Source organism: Rissa tridactyla, chromosome 7 (assembly GCF_028500815.1).
Source record: "Rissa tridactyla isolate bRisTri1 chromosome 7, bRisTri1.patW.cur.20221130, whole genome shotgun sequence".
NCBI lineage: Eukaryota > Metazoa > Chordata > Aves > Charadriiformes > Laridae > Rissa > Rissa tridactyla.
Window position 1 is genome coordinate 49,316,638 of NC_071472.1, and position 17,234 is coordinate 49,333,871.

A 17,234-nucleotide genomic window follows, 5' to 3' on the forward strand; every position below is an offset into this window, starting at 1 on the left:
TTTGAATGGATCTGACTTTGATTTTTACAGACACACATGCAGCCGTCTCACCCTGCTCCCATCTTTAGGTGATCTGAGAGTCTCTGTCCAGTGGATTCAATCTGGGCTGTGTTTCCTGGTCTCACCAGGGCAAAGCTGACGGTGCCAATGATGTGTGGCTTTAACTCAATTGGGACTAAGAGCTTTTTGGATTTTTGTAACAGAACTAAACTCCAATCTGTTCTGTTGTTTCTGAACGACACCACAGGATTGCTACTGAGATTACTAAGGAGTACTGGTTTATGATGATATATTTCACTGAAATCTGTTGATATATCTCTTGTGATAGGATTATAGGATTCCTAACGCATGATCAGTTTAAGATTTGCCCTGCTTCCACAGGGAATTTGCTGTATGCTCTCTAAAAAATGGTAACTAAAAAAAATCACTTTTAACTTTACAAAAAAAGATTGCGTGTCCTCAAAACAAAGCGTTTTCCTAGAATCTTGAATGGGTTTAGTTTTTACTCATTTTTTTGGATAAAATTTAATGCTTCTCATCAGTTCAGAATCTGTTCTTACTAAAAGTGTCCTCCAGAAGGAACTGGCGGGAGCTCCGTAGTGTCCATCTTCCCTAAGTGTGGTGCTTAGAAGTAATTAATTTTTTTTCCCACTTAATCATCTCTTGCTTTGAAAAAAAAGTACTGATACACATGCATCTTCTTAAATTTTGAATGGCCATACCAGCAAAATGAAGCTTTTATTACAGCGGAGGCTAGAACTGCAGCATTTTAACTACAGCTTTTTTTATTCATTAAACGTACCTGTGGTCTTTAAGAAAAAGGCTGTTGGAGGAGCAGTTCTTAACACCGCTTAATAAAACAACTTTTTGCCGGTAATAAAGATACCCGCATCACAAGTTCTCTAGGGCCAACAAAGAAGTGCTTTTCATGTGTAAACTGCTTTTTTGCTTATTAGTCTGTGGGGAGTTGCTCTGCTACCTGTCGGGGGGGGGAAAAGCTCTTTTCATTACGCAGTGAATGTGCTTGGAGCTCAGATCAGCCTCCGGTTGGGCCGTAGCTACGACAAAGGTTATGATTTTACTTCCTGGATGCAAAAGCATCTAACTTGTGGTAAAAGATTCTATGAAGTGCGGTGCATGGCACAGCAAAACATCGGGGGTTTTGCAATAGAATAAAAATTCTTATAAAACCTAGTTTGCCTTGGGTTATGGACAGCTGCGCATACATTCTTATTTTTTCATACTTCTCAATACTTCTCATACTGCGCAATCTTGGACTGGATCTGAAAGGTCCCTTCCAACCTAGACAATTCTATGACTCAATAAATTGTTTTAGGCCTGCTTTAGCCGTAAACACTTTCTCTCTGAACACGGTGTTTTTCCTGTAATATAATACCCCTAGGAAAGTTTACTCACCAGAGTTATCCTTTCATAGCTATCCAAATAAATAAAATGTATAGAGTTGAACTGTTACATTTCATCTCAGCTTTTAGACCTACGCAGATGGGTTTCAGGTCTGCGTGAATTCACCTAGAGAATCTTGAATCTTAGTTTGTGAATAATTAAAATACTGTTCTGCCTCCCCTGCCGTGACCTATTGATGGCGGTTGAGGGTTGCCACCGCAGCTGCTGGCTCTGCCTGTCCCCAAGCCAGGACCCGAGCAGGGGGACCGTGCTGACCCGGGCCTCTGGGATGTGTTTTCAGCTCAAACTCTTACCAGTTATCAAAGAAATCATTCACAATAGGTTGTGCAGAGCTTCACAGTCGGATCATCGCTCTTTCTTTTCATTTCCTGGTGAACACCCAAACAATAGCCGTGCTTAAATCTTTGCTGGGTTTTGGAGTCAACACAAATTGAAGGGGGGAAAAAAAAAAGGAGAAGGAGGTTGCCTAGTATGCTTTTCAAGATCCCAGGATTAATTACAGCTGGCTAACATTTTGGAGGTTATTCTGGCACTCTTTAATGCTAGCGAAGCTTTCATTTAACTTCTTTAAACAAAACCATGTATTTGAGAGCGCAAGGTGTGGTTTCTTGTGATAAATTACCGATCCCTTGCAAGTCAGCTCCTTTTCACCTCGCAGCCTTCTTTCTGCTCAGTTTTGCCATAAGCAGGTGATTTCATCTCTCGTCTGTTTACCCTTCTGTAAACTGCTTGCTCTACAAATTTAATATTCGAAATGGCACTTTGAAATCTTGCTGTCTGTATGCAAGGTGCTAAGGTTCGTTAGCGAGCTCCTGTCATGTGCAAATGCCGCAGCTGCAGGAAGATCTGATAGATGACACACCGAGCCTCGCTGACCCGTGGCAAGGGGCCTTTTATTGTCGTAGCCATTAAACTCTAACATTATATTGTATATTTGTTGGACTTTTTAATTAGCTATGTATGTGGGTCATGCCTGGAAAGCAGCCTAAAGCGGAGCCTGCTCTCCCCTTCCAGTAAAATGAATAAACAAAGGCAGAAATGTTTTGTTAAAATGGTTTAATCCTGGGGCTGGTGTGGCCAGATTGAGTAACGAGGGCAGCTGGAAAGTCAGCTTCTTCCCGCCCTGGCTGTATTAAACCCAAGTTGCTGGTACTGTGTGCCAGCCGGTTAAGACCATAATGTTTATCAGAAGAGTCTCAGCTAAAAGCATGCTAAGAGAATATATTTTCTGGTTTGGGTTGGCTTTACCTCGAGACCGTTTGACCCTAGGCACTGAGCAGCGGCTCAATGTCTGATCCAAACTGACAATCCTTAATGCTCGAAAACAAATGCCAAATGTAGTATAGTAGAGCTTTTTTTTTTTTTTTAATGCTTTAATGAAAACTCCCCAGCCCCTGGCTCTCTGTGCCTTCGCTATGGATCAATCTCAGTCTAGACTAACGTGAAAGATCAGTTGAATGAGTAGAGGACAAAGCCCAGCAGCCCCCGGTCGCGGTGTGGGCTCCATTGCTGCGCTAACGTGAGCAACCAGGCTGTATCTCATACCTGCTCACGGCAGTGAGGAGAACCTGTTGGCCCATAGAATTGCCAGGTGAGTAGAAATGTTTGGAGCTTTTTGCAAAATAACTGGCTTTTTCTCTCTACTTAACCAAATAAATAGTCTGTAAAAGCTAAACCACGATCTTCGCACTGTTCGCGTCATTCCTGGAACCCGTAAGTTTGAAGAGTCGGCCGTGTGGCACTGCAGTAACGGTGATAAGCTTAAACAGGATTTCTATTTTTTTTTTCAAATTCTTGCAGCATATTTTATACATTATTTGTATCAAAGCATGAATATAAAATGAAAGTGTATTAATACTTTATCGGAGGGAATGGAAAAGTTAGCCCAGTCTTCTGTGTGGTTGGTTTTGATAAGATGAAATAATGCGATGTTTGAGTTGCTAATGTTTACGTTTTGATTGTAGATTCTGCCGCCAGCATCGGAAAAATGAACTGGTGATCTGTGCAGTCTGTACTGTCTAGAAACATTTATTTATATTTATATATTTTTTTTTAGTGTTTCTTCACTACCCGTAGTGGGATGGTGACTTTCAGCTTAAAATATAAGACAATATTCAAAGGTCAAGGCTTACATTTATTAAATGGTGAAATTTCTGTACTAAATGCTTAGGTATTTTTCAGATCTATTTTTTTTTTTTCCCAAACTCCAGTTTAAGCCTCGTTGAAACAACAATTCACTGTGTTTGTTCTCGCAGTTCTTTAAGACTCTTGGCAAGTTGATATTGTTTTTGTACGCTGTACAGAGATTAATGTTTGAGCTTCAGCTTCTAATGGTAGGGGTTTGTTTTTCTCAGATATAGATGACTTAAAATGTGCCCCATTTGGAAGCTACAACAGTGGGTCTGCAGTCAGCAGCCTGGCAAGCTATGACTGGTCTGACAAAGAAGACATTCATCCGGGCAAGAAGCTCTCCTCCTTTGTCCCGTCTGCAGGAAGTGGATCCTCTGCGGCAACTTCTGTTCTTCAGAAGAAGGAGACCTTGTTTGGCAGTTCAGAAAGCATTACCATGACAACAGTTTCCAAAGTGACAACCTTTTCCAGTGAGGATGCTTTACAGGATGTTTCCTTTGCAGCCTTTGCAAACTTTAAAGACTCTGGACCAATATCTAGCGGTCCAAGTGATGATGACATTGGAGACTTCGGTGATTTTGCAAGACCTTCATCAGAAGCACAGGATGCGGCAGCAGCAGCTGACACAAACCAAGAGGCAGACTTCCTTGCTAGTGGTATCTCTTCTGAACTGCAAAGAGAGTCCACAGATGACTTTGGAGAATTCCAAAGTGAAAAGCCAAAAATCAGCAAGTTTGACTTCTTGGTGGCGACTTCTCAAGGCAAGGTGAAGTCTAGTGAAGAAATGATCAAGAGCGAGCTGGCTACCTTTGACTTGTCTGTTCAAGGTAAGCGTGCTCAGGGTGGAGGAAGCCCATAACGCATGTGTTTAGCAAAGGCTAATTTTTACAATCAAATTATAAATTAGCCAGTGGGGTTTGTTCCAAAGGCTACTGGAAACAAGCTGAATCTTCTCATTGATTTCTATTGCGTTTGGAGCAGGTCTTTTTCTAGAAGAAAAAATTTTGTGCCAAAAAAATCGTGAAGAATTGAGGAACTGGGGAAATTTGCACCAGTCACCGAGTAAATAGAAGGCTTTGTTCCTCTGGAGTAGCAGTGCATCCCTACTACTTTATTCATTTTAAATAGTCCATGCCTTTATGATTAAAAGGCTAACTTGTTTATATCCGAACTTTTTAGGGTCTCATAAAAGGAGCTTAAGCCTAGGAGACCGAGAAATAAGTCGCTCTTCACCTTTACCGGTTTTGGAACAGCCATTTAGAGATCGTTCGAATACTCTAAGTGAGAAGCCTGCTTTGCCTGTCATCAGAGACAAATACAAAGACTTGACTGGGGAAGTTGAGGTAAGGAAGTACCGGGAATACAAGTAAATTGGCAATGACTTTCATCGGTGTGATACCAAGGGTGTTCTGTATCCCAGCGCTTTGGGACTTTAGCTCTTTGAAATTAGGGTATGATTCTAAGATAGCATCTAGATGTTTCGATGGGAAACTGCTCATAAAGGAGGTGTCTCCTCTCCTGTCTTTAAAGTCTTGTGAAGGGGGAATAAAATGCTCTTGTCTGAAAGTCAGTCAGAATCACTTGACCTTGCAGTCTAAGCTTGTAACTGGAAATTAGTTACGACTTAAATCTAATCCCAGTTTTGGCACCGAGACCATTGGCTTTTGGAAATGGCTTAACTTTTTTGGCTGTGTGGTAGTTATTTCTCTTGCTCATCTTCAGAATGGATGGTGAAAGGACTTGGATTAAATTCTGCTAATCCCTATTTGTAGAACAGCAGACCTGTAACAAATGTGTCGGGAGTAGATATGTGCAAAGCAAACTTTTAACCTGTTCATATATGTTCTTTCTTTTGAAACTAGTTCTAACTCCCAGAAATCAAATTTTAGAGTTCAGGTGCAAAGAGAATATTTAAAGAGAGTGTGTGTGTGTGTGGGGGGGGAATTAGGAATAGGTATGTTAAAAATTTACATAGCTAATCTGCAAATAATCTCTTAAAATGCCTGTTTACTGTATGTCTGTTGCGATAGGAGAAAGGGAAATGAGTGTAGGACCGAGATTCAGACTGTCCTTTTCTTTCAAATAGGAAAGCGAGAGGTACGCGTATGAATGGCAGAGATGCTTGGAGAGTGCCCTGCAGGTAAGTGTCTGGTCTCCTCCGAAACCTTCTCCTCCGTCCTGTGGGTACCACCTCATCCAGAGTTTAAGCCCGTATAGGCACAGAAAGGGTGTGAATCAGCCCGAGTGGATTACAGTTTTTAACCCAAAAGCTGTCACACAGCAGAAGCGTTACCTCCTCGGTTTAAGATCCTGTGCTAATCTCCCTGTCACTTCGGCTTTAGTTTGGCTTTTGCATAAATTTTCAAGTTACCTAGTTAATGCGGTGTTCCCATGTTTTGGGTGCCCAGTAAAGATACCTTGTTCGAGGCACTGATACCAGCTGGCTCCTCCGCACGTTTTGTGAAATGGGCTTGTGTAATGTGCTGTGTGGAGAGGTCATGAATTTTCTGGTCACGGGTGTCAGGTGTTTCACAGCCAGATTAGTTTTCCTTAAAATTTCTTCTTTGCGTTTGAGTATTAGACAGCCAAAACTGTGTATGCTATTATTAAACTAGATTGCAATGCACGCATACTCTTAAAACTATTATTTTGGTAGTGAAAATATTTGGGGGAATACGTTAAGGTTTTAAATGTTCCTATTTTTCCCCTGATCTAGTTACAGCATGAATGTACAAAAACATGGGATGAAGCATGGCAATTATTTCTTATTTAATTTACCTCCTTTTTTGTATAATAGTTTCTGTTGGGGACAGCCTTGTTCATAATGATTATTTTAAAGTAGGTAACACCATAGTTTTATGAAATTCATTTCCACCAGGTCATAAAGAAAGCGAATGATACCTTAAATGGAATAAGTAGTTCATCCGTTTGCACTGAAGTTATCCAGTCTGCTCAAGGCATGGAATATTTACTAGGTATGTTTTAATTTACCATGTCTCTTACATTGAAAGTTCTCCTCTGAAAAAACAGTAATATATAATCACTCTTTTCAAAACAGTATTATTTTTTAGCTTAATCTTTGCCTGCACCGAAATAACAAACAACTCTTCTGCTACATAACTGTAATTACTACTTCGAAATAACCGTCCATGACCACCTTCCGTGTGCCATGCCTATTTTGTGCTATTTCTGAGCTAAAATATCAGGAACCTGTGCTTGCAGTGAATTCTCTGCAATCCTCCACTGTGTTTTATATTGGCAGGGGTTGTTGAAGTCTACAGAGTAACAAAGAGAGTTGAACTGGGTATCAAAGCAACTGCCGTTTGCAGTGAGAAACTCCAGCAGCTGCTGAAGGATATTGATAAAGTGTGGAACAACCTAATAAGCTTCATGTCACTTGCTGCTTTAACGGTAAGACCAAAAATAAGCTATGCCTTTACTAAAAAAAAAAAAAATTAAAAAAAAAAATCATAATTGCATGTCAAATGACTTCACGGGGTGTTCTAACTTTACAGTATGTATTTTCCTCTTGCAAAATGGAAATGTGCTTATTTGTGATATCCAGTTCAAAGCTCCCTGTATGACAAGTTTTACTTATGTGCAAACATGATGTTATTTTACTAAATATCTTAATGATTTAGATGATAGCCTATGTGTCTGTGGACCTCTGAAATAAGGGAAATTTAGTAAAATTGAAATAAGTGATTTTATGAAGCCAGAATAGTGTGGACCTATCTTGTCTTTGTAATATCTCTGCAATTAGCTGTACTGCTCACAATACAGGAGCACACAGTGGAGCAACACGGGCATAACTCAACTGTTTTCCTTTCTCTCTGCATTTGGAAATGCCTGAGTTTGTTTTGGTTCCTGCTACAGCCTAAATAGCTTTTCCTCCTCTGAACAGAACCACCAGAAAAAGCTCCATTGCTCTGACACAGCCTGCTAGGAGCTCGAGGGCTTTCTACAGAACCGGGCAGGGTTGCAGGGAATGATGGCGAGGGGCTGCCTGAGGGGTGGCCTTTGAGAGAAAGTGCATCCCACGGGAAGGGATGGGAAAGGAACTGGGAAAAAGAGGGGCACGCTGGGCCCAGGTACAGAATACACACAATCAGAAGGCAAAAAAATCACCTTGCCGTTAAATACCTTGCACTTTTTTGCGTGTGTATGTTGCAGGAATTGCAATGTGCAAAATGGCTTTCTTTACCGGTGGTAAAACTCAAATTTTTAGGGAATTGTCGGTCTGTAGGTGCTTGATACTGTCTTGCATAATGGATCCCTTTAGCTCATACACACCTCTTTAACTCTCAGTCAGTAGCAGTACCTCGCATCAAGCATCAATAAGGAGATCATTACCATGGTTATGTTTTCATTGAACATTTTAATTTGTAGCTTCCTTCTTCCAATGCATCTGTAGCCACTAAAGATTTTTTGCTCCCCAATTAACGCTTATTTATAAGTCAGGCCCAGAGTACTTGGTCTCTGCTTGAAAGAGCCATCTTCAGCTCCCTGTCGTTCCCTGCAGAACAGGTACTATAGATCATCAGTCCCTTTTTACACACCTTTTGCACATTTTTAAACCTCTCCAATACAAACAGGGGTGGCAAGCAGGTATTTTTGGTGTTGTCCTGTGTTGCACAAAGCCTGTCATAATGTGAAATTTATACTTTCGATATTTTACTGCTTGGCAGATGAAGTTGATAAATGGGGACTCATCTGTTTGAACTCGGGCATTGTTTATAGTAACAATCTAAAAAGCTTTCAGGATCCTCTCTTGATTTAAGCAAGTGGATTAAAATTTAGTTCTTAAAATGCTTTTCCTTGGAAGATTACAGGGATTACTTTAAAGTCTGAAGCGTGGCCACATGTTCTCTGAGCTACGGCGGTGCAGATAAATTTTAAACATATTGGGAGCTGTGAATAATGACTTCTCCAACACACACAATACCCCTGAAGTTGTCCGAGCTACCTCCTGTAGCGCTCAGAATTGTCCCTTTCTGTGTTTGCCTTCTCTGCCTGGGTCACTGGAAGGTGTGCAATCCATTCCTTCTTCCCCTGGTCTTGCAGCCACGCATCCCAAATGATGCAGAAGTGCCAATTAAGTAGGAGAAGTATTCTAGCTCAGAGGCATGTGCTTGGAAAGGTTAATTTTATCTTTTAAAGGATTTTGTTACAAGGTAATTTTATGCACAGCCTTGTGGTTTTTCACTGCAAATTACAGGATGACCTTCTCATTTGCTTCACTCATGCATTTGGTAAACAAATATTAGAGTGCCTTTATTAATTTGATTGATCTACTTAAAGATTAAAGGGTGTTTTTTTCAGGATTCCAATTATTTTCCAGCCGTTCAGCAGGGGAGCGTGATCGGCATACCCAGAGCGTGGATTAAGAGTACACGTGTTCTGGGATCACACCATTTTTATTTTTTTTTTTTTTTAAGCTTCTTGCATTTTTAGTCATTGTTTTCATTTGCGCTGCTATCATCTTCAAGCAAAACTTCAACAGTTTTATACCACCCTTATGCAAAGTTTTAAGTTGTCATTTATCTTGTGGCTGAAATGTAAGACTGTGTACCAGAAAAATGACTGTATTCACTTATTACTTATTTCCAGGTTTATTTTCCCAGCCTTTGCCTCTTTTTAACCTGAGCTCATGTACGGCTGGTGACTTTAATTCTTCTATGGTTTGGTTAACCGTAATATCCCATTTTGCGCTGCTGCGCCGTATTCTAGCTTCAGGAAAAAGTTCAGGAAGAATAACAACTGCCCTTTTTTGATCAGGCAATAATACGGAATTTGGGACAATAAACACTGGTACAGACACGGCTTCAAATGGCAACTGGGGAAAGCCGTGCTGGCCGCTGCCTCCTCTCCTGCAGCTGCACAAATAGCCGTCGCACACCACTGTTTATCTTCCTCCCGTTCTTCATACGCTGCAGCTGAAATGGAGCGGCCGCTGCCCGCGCTCTTTCCTCAGAAGTTTCTTCCCCTTTTGATGTGGGAATGTGGAACTTAAGAAAACTTTCCTTTGTAGTCTTAACCCTTTTTTCAAGAGCGCGAGTGTTATAAATTAATGCTGATGGAGGCTGCATAGCAGGATTGCGAATACACACTAATGGCTTTGATTAAATCACGCGTCAATCTATGAGAAAAACGTAACATGTCATCCCTGCCATGGTGCCGGTGTGATACCATGGCTCTCGGTGGCAACCGGATCACGGAATCATAACTTTTATCCTGATATCTGAAATCCAGTCACTGAAAACACCTAAATTTTATTGTCTTGTTTCTTTAGCCAGATGAAAACTCACTGGATTTCTCTTCTTGTATGCTGCGTCCAGGGATTAAAAACGCCCAAGATCTTGCCTGCGGGGTCTGTCTTCTAAACGTGGATTCAAGAAGTAAAGTAAGTACAGTGGCCTCTACTGTTACACTCATTTTTAATTTACAGTTTGGACTTTCATTTAGGCCTTGGGTGTATTTAAAAAAAATTTCATGGCTGTAACTTGTAATTGGAAGTGGCAAAAGCAAAGTCTGACCTATAGGTGGGACTCTAATGGCCAATGTCCTGCCTTCATTGGGCTTTGGGGATGACACAGATGTAGTTAAAGGGATGAGGAGTTAAATTGTTCATAAAAGGGAAGAAACTGGGATACTGAGACTTAAAAAGTATATCTATTTTTTTAAAAAAATAAAAATCTGTTAATGTCTTCTCTTTATGAAATGCATCTCTGAGGCTCACCAGGAGGGGAGTATTGCAATGAGCAGAGCTGGGAGGGAATCCCAGGATGTGTACAGAGTAATGCCAACCCATTAACATGTATCGGCAGTTTTGCTGACTTTTTGGTTTCAACGTTATTTCAGAAAGAAGAGAAACCTGTGGAAGAGCTTCCTAGAAAAGTATGAATCTGTAAAAAACATATTCCTTATAGAATCATTCTTAGTTGAGTGTGGAAGGCTGAACTGCTAACTGGTTTCAGCTGTCATTCTCAATTGTACCAATCATGAATCCTTTTCTTCTAGTCATTTTTTGTGACCGTTAACACTTGATCTGATCAACTAACATGCTCTAGAGCCTCCCCTTTGTCTTGTCTGCATGCTTGTATGTCATGAATAGCTTTCTGGTTTTGTGCTACTTCTGTGTGGTAGAAAATCCACTGCAGTGAGTTTCTGAGTTTGTAGCTGCCTGTGTGTCTGTCGCAGGTTGGGGGGAACTGTCGGGTTTTTTTCATACAAATATTGACTTTTGGCTGTACGTAGTAGGCAATGGCATTTTTAGAAATCTCTGCAGGAAGCCCAGGGTGTGGGGAACAGGGTTAGAATATTTTTTTTTTAAATAGGTGGCTGTGAAGCATTGGAAAGTATCTCCTAGCAACAAACATCGAGATGTTTTAAGCTCGTTCCTGGCTTCGCACGCTCTGTTCAGAAGCTCCTATTGTAAAGCAGGTTTTAATTAACAGAACTCAATTCTGTTTAATTAGCAGAAGAAAGTAGACCAAATTCAACCTAAAATAACACTTAATACCAAGAATTGCGCCTGCCTAAATCACAGCAAAATTTGACCCAGTGAAATAGATGCAGTAGCTGTGTCCTGGATGGCAGAAGCAGCATTTATCTTGCATGGGCATGTCGCAGAACTAGGAGATGCATGAACCAGGGTGAGTTCGTTGCCAGGTGTCAGATCAGACGACGTGCTAATCGGATGGCTGCCCTAACAGGGGGTGTATCAGGCAACGTATGCGCCAGGTGTGATGTCAGGAGCTTTTGCCCACCTGCAAACGCTTTGCAGGCTAAAATAAAACATTGTTTATTGGGTGGTCTGTTCAGAGCGAGAGGGTCCTACCGTGCTGTGCCAGTCTGGGGCGATCCCTGCGCACTCTCCATTTGCCACTCTAGTTTCTAGATCCTGGAATAGATGAGATTGTCACACTTGTTTCAATTCTTGTTATTTTAGGCCTTTAATTCGGAAACGGATAACTTTAAGCTGGCGTATGGAGGGCACCAATACCATGCAAGCTGTGCAAATTTCTGGATCAACTGTGTGGAGCCGAAACCGCCAGGTCTCATTTTGCCAGACCTGCTCTGAAAGCAGTTGCACTGAAGACGGAGTATCGGGTCTGATAATGCGGGAGACTGGGGGTAAATTGTGCGTTAGGGTAAGTGGAAAGGCTTGAGGTGTGGTTAGTGTTTGAAAGGTTTCGGTTTGATTTCTGTACAGTAATGGGCTAAAGCCACCGTCGCACGTACAAATGTGCGTCGCATACACACACATTGCTCATGAAGAATTTCACTTGAAATGGCCAGGGTTTCGGAAATAACCAGAAAAAAACTGTAGTGTGGCAAAAAATGCGGCATGTCAGTCGTTCTCAAGCTGGAAACGGGTTAGTCTTTGTAACAAACCAGTCTGCTAACCGGGTGCATAAACCTCTGAGAGAGGCCAGTACCGAGCTTCCAAGAAAAACTGAAATGCTAGACTGATTTGCATAGAAGTGACCACTTAAATACTTGAAGTACATAGTTGCAAACAAATCTTTTCTTTAATGTTTTTGGTATACGGACCACGATGGTTTTCTTTCAATGTTTGCTGCTATACTATTGCAATGCACGAGGCACAGTAACTTCCAAGGCAAAATGAATTATTGACTTAGAAGGAATGGGACTGCCTAGAGCCATTGTATATTTATACTTCCACTGTTCTGTATTTTAAATTATACTGTGTTCGTCTGCATAGCTGGGTAGTAGTGGGGGATAAGGACTGGAAAACAATACATTGAAATTTTCCCTATCATATCTGGAGTCCAGGCAGCTGGATTTTAAAACTTGCAATCTTTGCGAATCTGTTGTAAATACTCCTTCCTTGGGCCTGTCCTGAACTGCAGGTATGATTTGTTGTGTTTCACCCGACCCTTTGGTAGTTGTGCGGCTGCATCACTGTTGAAAATCGGGCTCTACTGATACAGCGTGTCTGCCCCTCTCTATATATTACCTTTTTTCTATGTTAATATGCTTTTCTCGATGGGATGCCTGTGTGTAACTTGTGCAATCTCCTGCTATCTGTAATAACGTGTTTTTCTGACTCAGAACTGGCAGCGCGAGATGCCCCTTAGCTCCTGCTCCAGGTGGGTGTGATTTAACCCCGAGACTTGCTCTTCTCAAGCAGGCTATTTTTCGAAGCAGGCTATCGCGCTCCTGCCCTTTCGTTGCTTATGGTAGGTACAGCTCCCTGGGCTGGAGGAGGTTAGTATAATAGACTGTCACCAAATGTGACCCATACATCTAAAGTACCCCGTTCGCCCTTCAGATACCATATCCACACCACAGTGCTGTCAGCTTTAGCGCTCGTTACAGAATTTTAAACCTAGTGGGAGCCTCATGGCATTATTTTACGAGCCTTACCGCTATACGGTCTTAGTCTGCAGTGAACGAAATGGGGTGTATAGCCATCAGCTACAACTTGCTGCTTAATTCTTTGACTTAAGTTTCTCGGATCTCTAGAAAATCTCCCCTCTCTCCAAAGATACCAACAGCTTTTTCCAAGTTAATCTTGCCTCCGTTGTAAGTAGCTGGCAGTGACCGGTGGTTGTTTGCTGAAATAGAAATTACAAAGAGGAAAAATGATGCTTCGTGTTTTTAAAAAAAAAAAAAAAAAAAAGGCTTAGTTATACCAAACTATTAATTATACCAAATGAAACAATCTTGGCTAATAAGAGTGCTAGGTGTCTGGCCCCTTATTTACACAAATTAAAATAAATCTTCCTGCTGCCTGAAATTAGCTCATTCATAAAATAAGCAACTTGTGCCTCCAGTCGCAAGCTCAAGCTAATCAAGTGGCAGATTTTTCAATCGTGTGACAGTGCCTGCCTGCCTTCTGTTGCCCAGTAATTATCAAAAAAAGGGCAGTCACTCATCGCTTGTTCTCCATTTCATTTATTAGGTGTGAAATAGTTACAGCAGCCAGCGCCGTCGCTTTTGACCACATACATTGTTTTCCGCCGTAATTAGGGGCCGCTGTATACATCACCAGGGCAAGTATTCCCATTGATGTTTGGGGTCTGCTCAGCACAGAACGCCTACGCTCGCGTTTGCATCCTGAATTACAGAAGCACTTCAGCATTGTCTGACTTCAAGCAAATGCTTCGTCTTGCTGCAAGCGAGGGAACTTCTCAAGTGGTTTTGAGTATCTGGCTGACGCAAAGGCTGTTGCTTATGAAAACGCTATTATTAGGAAAAGGGAGTTTATTGTTAGCCTGGGTTTCCACCACAGTTCCTGAAGACTTAGCTAGATAGGATTTTTTTTTTCTAATTAAAAGAGAATGCCACAAATAAAAGAGGCCACAACGTGAAACTTAAAGCAACCAATATTTCAAATGCAGTACCAGCTTTGTTGTCATAAAAGCATTTTTCAGTGATGTTTTTCTTGTGCTGGTTAATGTACTTGGTAAGCAAGTAAGTTCCCCCTGTAAGATGCATCCAGCGTGTCTTTTGGCCCATAAAAATAAGGAATCGGCATTTACAATTATAATCGCAGCAGAGCTTACTGAAGTATGACACTAGTGCTGGCTTGCTCCCTACAGAAGGGAAAGCAGCAGGCGACGTTACCGCGTTCGTGGCAAGCAGAGAGCGTCCTTCTGAACTGAACACCTTTACGTCATGGGAATACACCAAATGTTTTGGATGTAGATCCCCTCGATAAAGGCATTGCACAACGAGGATCATCTCCCTCCCCTATCCTAGTCGTTACGATGACTCACTGTTGCATTCGGCATCTTCTCACAGGCGACATTGCCAGCCAAAGCCCGGTGTCCTTGCAATCTGTATCCAAGGTTACGGTATTTTCTACAGTGCGTTCTAACAGACCGCGTTCCCCCGCTTCCTTTCCGCACAGGCGAATGGACATGCTGCTGCCTTTCGCTTTGGTTGTGTTGAATCCCGTAAACGTAACTCCTTTGTCTGCATGTCTCTTTTGCTAGGAACAAAAGCGAGAAACGTAGGGGTTTTTTTATTTAATGTACGCGTTCTCTGGAGCTGCCTTGGGATTACCTGTGGAAAGTGGGTTTTCTATGTATTTGTGTATATTTGGAATTTTAAGAGATTATTCGCTTGGTTATTTAATGTATATTATTGCTTTACCCAGCTGTATTCCTGATGCTTCCGCGCTGGCTTCGTGCGGGGTGGTTTTTCCTCGGGGAGCGAACCGAGCGCTCCAGCCCGTCCCCTGCCCCTCCAGCGCCAGGTTTGGGTTGAGTGTGTCCCGGATCGGCTGCAGCCGCTCCAAGGTTGTTTGTGGCATAGGAGTTGTTGTTCCGTTCTGCATTTGACCCTTCCGCTGGCTTTTTCCTCTCCGGCAGCAGCTTCTCTTCACCTGCGTTTGTTTTGAGCAGCTCCTTCCTTGAAATCTGTGTGGTATATGCGAAGTGATAGTGAAGTTCAACCTAAGGTTGAGAAGAAGCTCATGAAAACCCAAGGAATGCTCCAATTTCTAGTTAGCTACATGTCAGATTAATTAAACTTGAAGCAAAAAAACTGCCTTTTCAATAAAAGCTGCTATTGTACAAACTACTTTTTCTTTAAGATCCACCCCCCCGCCCCCACCCCCGGACCTGTGTTTTATTCCAGTTCTCAATATTAAAATATGAATGTCATAATTTTATGAAGCAAAGTGGTCAGAAAACTTCTCTTTATCTTGTGATTCTTTATTCTTCCCTCTGGGTGAATGTTACTTGCCTTCTAGAAGTGGTTTTGCCCTTAGTAGTTGGAGCTGTTTCGGTTCGTGCTACGCTGAAGTCGCTGCTGATATTTTAAATCCAATGAGAATAAGTGTTATTAATTGACTTTAGTACTTTACTCCCTTAATTATTGCAATGATTTATAAATCCTTTGTTGAGATTCAAACCTTGTTTTCAATAAAGAGCTCATTTCATATCTGACCAACCCGTGGAGTGGCTTGTTCCAGGCTGCAGCCAGAAACAAAAACGCTTCTTGCTTTTTCCTTTTCCTGCTTGTTGGTGCCCAAATGTCGTCCCCTCCGGCGGGAGGGAGCTCCGCGGGCACTGGCTCCTCCACAGGAATACACGGGCTGGGTGAAACCTTCCCCGGGCTCGGGAGAAGCCTTGAGAGGTTGGCCAAAAGTGCCGTAAAGGTAATGAAGCTGCAGAAGCGAAACCTTCTTTGTGGTGGGTACGTGAAAGACATCTCACCCGATAACATAGACAATTCTGCAGGCGCTTAAGATATCGGCCATTTGGGAAAGCCTCTGGGGAGCAGGAGGAACGATCTTCCCCACAGATCCTGCTGGTGTGATCCCAGCGATCCGGAGGTAAACCGGGGCTCTGGCTGTTCTTTGGTTTCCACAGATTTGAGGATGCATGAAAAACTGTGTTTTGAGGGGTGGGAAACCAGCCGCTTGTGTAAAGTATCTTCTCCTCGAATGCACTCCAGAGGATCTTTTGCAAAGAAATACCTACCAGTATTAATGCCATTGCGCTTCTCCATCATGTAATCTCTAATGGGTATTTCAGGTGAATTCTTTATTTCATAGTGTGCTTTATTAGGCAATTATATTTTTTTATGGGTCTAACTTCCCCTTTTGTTTAAGAGTTAGTCTTGATGCTTTCTTGGCTGAAAATTAGCAGCTTCCCCTCCCCTAGGGACTAGAGCAGTGTGCGTATAAAGTCTATATAATAATTCAAAGTGGAGAATTTTTTTACCTTCCGGTTTTTATATAGAAAATACCATTAAATTATACATAGTCCATTTTCTAGGTAAAGTTTAATTTTGCAAGCAGGTTTCAGGTTTTAGTATTTTTTTTTTCCCCCTTTGAAATGTCATGCTTTCAGGATGTCTCCAGACTAATGATTAGTCCTTGTTTTTAATCTCGGGTTCCTTTTCTTACTTACCGTTTCCCCGGTTCAGTTTAACTCATGATAAAAATAGAGAGATGAGTAGAACGCTTTTTTTTTTTTTTTTTTTTTTTTTTTTAAATGGACTGAGTCTCCTGCGTCTGTCTGTCTGTCACTGAAACCGGGACACCACCGCGAAACCTGAACCGCGCGCGGCCGATGGCAAAACTCACTTATACTTCAGTGGGCCAAAACTTCAACCCTGCTCGTCTGGAAAAGCAGGAGGAGACCTCGCTTTGCCAGCGTGGGGCCGCGCTCCGTACGCCTCGTGCTGGAGGACACCAAGATTGCTGCGTTGATATTGTTGGAAAAAATGGTGTTGAAGTATTGGGGTGGTTTTTGTGTGCAGTTTTGTCTCGGCGCGTGCCGGGTAACGGCTAAAAGCAGGGTTTGCAGGGAGAACGGGCTGTGTTGTGTGGACAGGAAACCTCTTTGGGGCTTTGGACGCCCTTGCGACTGCCTTCGCAGTAACTCGTTGCACAGGGGCATCTCCCTGCACAGGTCTGGCATTAACTCGGTTTGAACCCAGGGCTGCCCTCCCTCTCCGCTCTCTCGGGCCCGCGTCCCACCAGGCCCCCGCAGCGAGTGGCCTTGGGCCCAGTTTAAAGCCTGTGAACTTCTCCAGCAGCCCTTGCTGACCTTGCCGGACCTCGGACCGGAGCCTAGAAATTACTGAGCACCGTTTCCTTCCCCCGGTGAGAAACTTTTAAGCAAGTGGCATTTGCCCAGTCTGGTGAAACGCTCGTCTCCAGGGTACATTTCAAACCGTCTTCTGGTCGGAGC

At 42.4% G+C, this 17,234-nt stretch overlaps 1 protein-coding gene across 3 annotated transcripts in view; it reads left to right on the plus strand.

Moving 5' to 3' along the window:
• Window positions 1–16,482, plus strand: part of SYNRG (synergin gamma) — a 45,190-nt gene extending 28,708 nt beyond the window's left edge. For 2 of the 3 annotated variants that reach the window (XM_054209236.1, XM_054209238.1), the window contains 8 exons: window positions 3,780–4,382; window positions 4,735–4,898; window positions 5,642–5,695; window positions 6,434–6,530; window positions 6,818–6,966; window positions 9,848–9,958; window positions 10,417–10,452; window positions 11,507–16,482. In XM_054209236.1, coding sequence (XP_054065211.1) covers window positions 3,780–4,382; window positions 4,735–4,898; window positions 5,642–5,695; window positions 6,434–6,530; window positions 6,818–6,966; window positions 9,848–9,958; window positions 10,417–10,452; window positions 11,507–11,638 — 1,346 coding nt within the window. In that variant the 3' untranslated portion in view covers window positions 11,639–16,482. The remainder of the gene's footprint in view (window positions 1–3,779; window positions 4,383–4,734; window positions 4,899–5,641; window positions 5,696–6,433; window positions 6,531–6,817; window positions 6,967–9,847; window positions 9,959–10,416; window positions 10,453–11,506) is intronic. The other variant, XM_054209237.1, reaches the window with a different exon arrangement.
• Window positions 16,483–17,234: the final 752 nt, after the last annotated feature.